Genomic DNA, 5,851 nt, shown 5'->3' on the forward strand with positions numbered 1-5,851 from the left:
CCCCCAGTGGTCATGTTCTTTCTTTTTTCTACATAAATGAACGAAAAGTTTAGGGGTTGAGCGGTTACTTTATATTATGAAACTCGGACTCCTCGGCCTCCTATGTTTCCCAAAGAGAAGTCCATACGCGAAACCAACCTATGGGCTCCACGAAAGATATATGATCGACGAACTCCCGCTTGGGCATGTAGAGTGTGAGCTTGCCGTTGGGCGAGCACTTCTTGAACACCTTAAAGTTGTACACCATGTTGGGGCCGGTGATGTACTGTGCCTGTCGGCGCGCGCTTCGCCATATATACAGGATTACTCGGCTGCGGGGCTTCCCGCGCCCGCGTCACCTGTCATCCTGTTAGCGCTAAGACGCTCCACGTGACGCGAGGCTTCCCACCTAACACTGTACAACCTAAGCCACAATTCAAGGCTAAGTGTAGGCTGAAGGATTTGGAGGATTACAAGCTTGGCTTGAATTCATGAAGCCTAAGAATATCTTTTGAGTCATAGTTGACGTTGTGAATTGATGAAGAGCAATTCGCCTGCCGTTGTCTCGCACTTTCTACGTTTAAGTAACTCTTGATTGTATTGTTGACTTACGTTTTACCATAACTTTGAATTATCTAGTAAAAACCATAGCAAGAAACTCGGGTCACAGTGAAAATTCTATAAGCGAGAAAAATTTCGCGGTCCTATGGGGTCGCGCTTATTCAGCTTCGACTGTAATTTTCACAAACACAATGTGTTTGTTAAAAATATTTTAGACGTTTGTTTTTGATGAATTTAGCGTTATCTTTGTGTGTGCGCGCACTGATCCACTGTGCGTTTATACTATACCAGCTGTGGCCCGCGGCTCCGTCCGCGCGGAATTAAAAAAAAATTATAGCCTATGTGTTCTTCCAGACTACGTTCTATATGTATGGCAAATTTCATCGACATCCGTCCAGCCGTTCTAGAGATACCTTCAAACAAAGATCCATTCATCCATCCATTCTTATCTAAACATTTTCATTTATAATATATAAAAATAATTGTTCTTATTATTATATATATATAAAATGTATGACATTAAGAATACCTATGATAAATAAATCGAGTAATAAGTGATTTTTGGATGATTTTAATACACTGCATTTTCCTCAATTTTAGAAAAAAAATGCATTATAAATAAAACAGTAGCGGAGCAAGAGCAAAATTTGATGTCGGCAAGTTCTCTTTCACGAGGCCCCCAAATGGCGAAGTAGCATTGCTATTTTTGGGATCGTTAAGACAGTCCTACGCTAAAAGAGATTTCTTTTAATACATAAAAATAAATTCATTTTACAAATGCAAATTCGGAAAAGCCGTAGAATTGGTTAACACCACAGAATCGAAGACGGTCCAGTTGGAGTCCAGTAGTTAACCCACTGCACCAAAGACACGTATTAAAAAAAATCATGAATGGATAACTTCACGGAATGAATCGTTATTGCGAGGATTAACGAGTGAAAGTCATATGCAGACCAAACTAGCTATAGCTAGGTAGCTAGCTCGGTGCGGCGCTCGGCGCGTGACGACAGCGCGGGGCCGCAGCCAGTGGCGTGGCGGTTGGCGGCTCGGCTGGCCGCCCCCGTGTCCCCGCACATCTTGCTCCGCGCCGGCGCGGGCGCCTCTAGTTATTTGTTATTATTTGATCTGCGATTGTTTTTGTTTATGGTTACGGTTTCTGAGCGCCGAGTGACGGTATTATTTCAGCACGCGACACGAGCGGTGCCCCCAACTGGTTCACTGTGTAAATTAATTTAATTTTACACACTATGCAATAGTTACCGTTATTTATCTAACCGTTTTTGGGTAAAGTGAAGTGACGGGCACAAGAAGGTAAGATATACAAAATTGTTTAAACGAAGACTAAATTGATTAAAACCAAGACGACTATCATGATGTCTATCATCATTTAAATATGAAGAATTGAGCAATTTAATTTGAGTAAGAAACATATCTAGGTATCATTAAAAGCTCAAAATATACATATCTTTTCGGATTTAATAACCGATCGGTAGATCTTATGTTTATCGATAAATCTTAGTATTCGCCGTTGTTGATGCTTCCTAAGTAACATATACACCTATCTCGCTCGCTCTTACGGTAACGGTTTTTTGCGTTGCACAACCGTTCCGTTAGATATTAGCATTACTACCATAGACAGAATGTGAAACATTAGGTTCGACGTGTGTCATAACGATAAGCTTTATATTATGTTCCAATTTCAGTTACTGCTGCCATAGAACATTAAGCAACGCACTATGGCACTGGCGGCCGCAGCTCTCTCAGAACGTATCGATAACCCTCCGCCTGGTATGATTTTTCAATCTATAACAAATTCGCTACTCGATTCGAATCGTCAACGACCGAGCTCTTACTGATCGGCTCGACAGTCTGGCCTTGTGGAGGGTCGTTAGTTCTCTCTGCATTGCATCTCACTGCATTTTATACCGTATCTACCACGGGGAGTGCTCTAAAGAATTGTTTGGAACGATTCCTGCCGCCGAGTTCCGTCATTGGACGACACGACAGACCGCCAGGTTCCATCCACACCATCTCGATGGCTGACGATCCAAAACCGTGCGGTTCTCGCGGAATTTTCTACCTTCTACCTACGAATTTCCTTCGCAAAGCCGCGTTGTGGAATGGTCTGTCCTTTGCGGTATTTCCAAACCGCTATGACTTAGGTCCGGGTTACGGGTCCTTTAAGCAGCGAGCGTATTACCATCTCAAAGGCCGGTAACGCATCTGCGGTTCTTCTGATCTTGTTGATATCCATGGGCTTCCATGAACACCTCGGTGTTCCCGCTGCTCGTTTGCCCCCTAATCTTATAAAAAAAAGTTCCGCAGGTTTTTTTGGGCCATATTTTCGTAGGAGTTAGACAAAATGCATTCGATTCGAACAGAATTCATAGCCAGCTTCAAAAATGTATGGAACTGAAAAGTTAGACAAAATGCACTTCGTGTACCACAGGGTGTATTCCTATGTTCACGTCTTTCTCTTAGACTTATGCAATTTTTGACAGAACTAACCGCTACAGCAGCGCCTCTCACCAAGCCAGACCGAAAACAAACAGAGCATCTTTAATAGCTCTTTGCAGAACATCCTTCAAACTCAAATTACTAACGTCAATGTCAATTTGACACATCAATCAAATGTGAAATGTGATTTTTGTCGGCTGGTTTGTGTTTCTTTTTTTATTTTAATACAGGAATTAGATTGCGAATTGAGAGAAATGAACATTATCCAATTATAAATTAATCGTAAGGTTCTTTTGAGGTATTGGTAAGAGTTTACATTAAATTGTTTTAAACTATAGGAAACGGTCGGGTTTAATTGTTTTTAAGTTTTACTGGGGACTTAATTTATTAAAAAAACTTATATGAATCTCTTTCATATAATGTGACTTCAAAACAGTTATAAATCATCATATAATTGTAGGCCTCATAATGTCATTAAATATAAAGCACAACGTCAATGTGAAAATGGTCATCGTATAATTCTTAGATTTAAATCTCGGTATTTACAATACTTGTTAGGAATTATGTGCATTTATGTGAATACTAGCAGTGCAGCACTATATTCCTCTGGTGGGGCAGCGGCTCACGAGCTGGAACAGTTTAGAGAGACGGTTGTGCACTGTGATACAGGTGCGGTGGAGCTGCGCGAGGACGTACCACTGCAGGGCGGTGGCGAGGCGCGCCCGGGCTGCGCGGGGCCCCGTCTTATCGCCGCCGCCTTCGCTGCACTTTCTGCCGCCGTCACACTGGCTTTGCTCACCCAGATATACTATGGAGACTATGAGGTGAGCCTCAAACCAACACCACAAATATCTAAAGAGTGTTGTGGCTCGTCCCGCCCGGCCAGTCCAGCTTAGGCTCGGAAACACAGAAGGCTCCCAATTAATGTATTCCTTCATACTTATATGTGTCATTCAAATTCTCAGTGAAATAATATCCGATTATATCTCACCTCACGCTTATCCCATTTCACCTCTGACGGTCCACATGAACTTTTGTGTCCCTTTAAATAAACTGTTCTTTTGCATTTCTTGCTCCTTTTCTTCATGGCAAAAGAGTATGAACTACAGTACAGTGAGTATACTTTTTATTTCTTGCATCCCTTTATGAACTGCAGCTTTTCGAACCGGGAATATTGGCCGATTGATGCTTTCGGTACCAGCAGTTGCTTACTATTTAGTCAAGATATTAGTGCCAATTATACAAAGTAATGATGTGTATATGTGTGTGGTGCGGCAGGTGGTGCCGCACGGCTCGGTGTCGGCCTCGGTGCCGGCGTGCTCTGCGGGCGGAGCGCGGCTGCTGCGCGCGGGCGGGGGCGCGCTGGACGCCGCCGCCGCCGCCGCGCTCTGCCTCGCCGCTGCCGCGCCGCACCGCCTCGCCGCGCTCGACGCGTCCGTATCTCCAGAATACATTTTATATAACTTTGTATATTAGATTATTTGAAAATATAGTTTTGTATATTAGTAATGCGTTATGGAAAGTGACAGCGAAGTCCGTACGTTACAGGAGCGGGTCGTTGCTGTACTGGGACTACCGGCGCCAGCACGAGGCGGCGCCCACGCTGGCCGAGTGGGGCGCGGCGGGCGCGGTGGGTGCGGGGGGCGCGGCGGCTCGCGCCTGGGACGCGCAGCCGGCCCGCCCGCCGCGCCTGCTGGCGGCGCTGGCGGCCCTGCACGCGCAGCTGGGCCGCCTGCCCTGGTCGCGGCTGCTGCAGCCCGCGATAGACTACGCCGAGTGCTTATCATTTTTTTCTCCCCGATATATTTAAACTTTTGAGACGCGACGCTGCTGTTTTTACAAAGACACGGCGCCCGGTGCGCGGCGCAGCGCTCTACCGCTCGGGACACTCATTCGACGACTTAAATTATGTTATACAGGAGCTTGGCAACAGATGAACCGGCCGCGACGACAGAGGCCGCAGGGGCGGCACCAGGCGGCGGTGCGGCCCCAGGCGCGGCTGTAGTGGCGCAACTATTGCGCTCCGTGCAGTACAACAGCAGTAGAGGTGTGTGCTGCCTGAGATATTATTCGGGAGAATTAATTTGTAGCGAGGGGAGACGCGTGCGCAGAACGACACGAATGCACGTTGCAGTCCGGCAGGCGGGTGCAGTTATATCACCTGCAAAGTAGTATTTAGTCAGTCCGAGTGAGAGCAGTCGTGCTGCGCTGTGTCTGCGCTGTGTCTGTGCTGCGTCTGCGCTGCGTCTGCGCTGTGTCTGCGCTGCGCTGCGTCTGCGCTGCGTCTGCGCTGTGTCTGCGCTGCGTCTGCGCTGCGTCTGCGCTGTGTACGAGCGGGCGGGTGTGCGTGTGCGTGTGCGCAGATCTGTGCGCGGCGTGGCGCTGTGCGGCGCTGCTGCGTGCGCGCCCCGCGCCGCCGCTGCCGGGCGGGGGGTGGCGCGTGTACTCCGGCGCCGCCGCCGCGCCCGCGCTGCTCGCCGCGCTCGCCCCCCGCACCCACCGCACACCAGACAGGTACTGCACTGCACTGCATCATGCAGCTTTTAAATAAAACTAACGAGAACTAATAATATGTAGTTGTTTACCTATGAAATTGCCTTTTTGCATCACTGGCCGTTTCAAATCAAAATAATTTTTGTTTTTAAGAATTTTAATTTTAAATTAATTTTATTTTAACAACATGGAATTCTTTTTCCACAATGTGGTTGTTTCCAGTGAAGATTGTCAGTAAATATTTTCAATTCAATTTGAATCCAGCAATTAATTAGATCGCTGGAATAAAATAATGTAAACCAAATTTACGTGTCAGCGTGGGTGAGGCGGCGGGGGGCGCGGTGGGTGTGGCGGCGGGGGG

At 46.8% G+C, this 5,851-nt stretch overlaps 2 protein-coding genes across 2 annotated transcripts in view; one reads left to right on the forward strand and one right to left on the reverse strand.

The window, feature by feature from the left end:
* The window catches only part of Arr1 (arrestin 1), a 3,873-nt gene extending 3,520 nt beyond the window's left edge, over nt 1-353 (reverse strand). The window contains exon 1 of the mRNA XM_013323333.1: nt 139-353. Within this exon, the coding sequence (XP_013178787.1) occupies nt 139-247 (109 nt within the window). The 5' untranslated portion in view covers nt 248-353. The remainder of the gene's footprint in view (nt 1-138) is intronic.
* A 1,228-nt stretch (nt 354-1,581) lies between these two features.
* The window catches only part of LOC106125861 (gamma-glutamyltransferase 7), a gene marked incomplete at its 3' end in the record, with an annotated part of 5,258 nt that continues 988 nt past the window's right edge, over nt 1,582-5,851 (forward strand). The window contains exons 1-6 of the mRNA XM_013323271.1: nt 1,582-1,851; nt 2,244-2,328; nt 3,667-3,821; nt 4,276-4,430; nt 4,546-4,773; nt 4,917-5,165. Coding sequence (XP_013178725.1) covers nt 2,277-2,328; nt 3,667-3,821; nt 4,276-4,430; nt 4,546-4,773; nt 4,917-5,165 — 839 coding nt within the window. The remainder of the gene's footprint in view (nt 1,852-2,243; nt 2,329-3,666; nt 3,822-4,275; nt 4,431-4,545; nt 4,774-4,916; nt 5,166-5,851) is intronic.

The sequence above is a fragment of the Papilio xuthus genome, unplaced genomic scaffold (genome assembly GCF_000836235.2).
Source record: "Papilio xuthus unplaced genomic scaffold, Pxut_1.1 DF825752.1, whole genome shotgun sequence".
Lineage (NCBI taxonomy): Eukaryota > Metazoa > Arthropoda > Insecta > Lepidoptera > Papilionidae > Papilio > Papilio xuthus.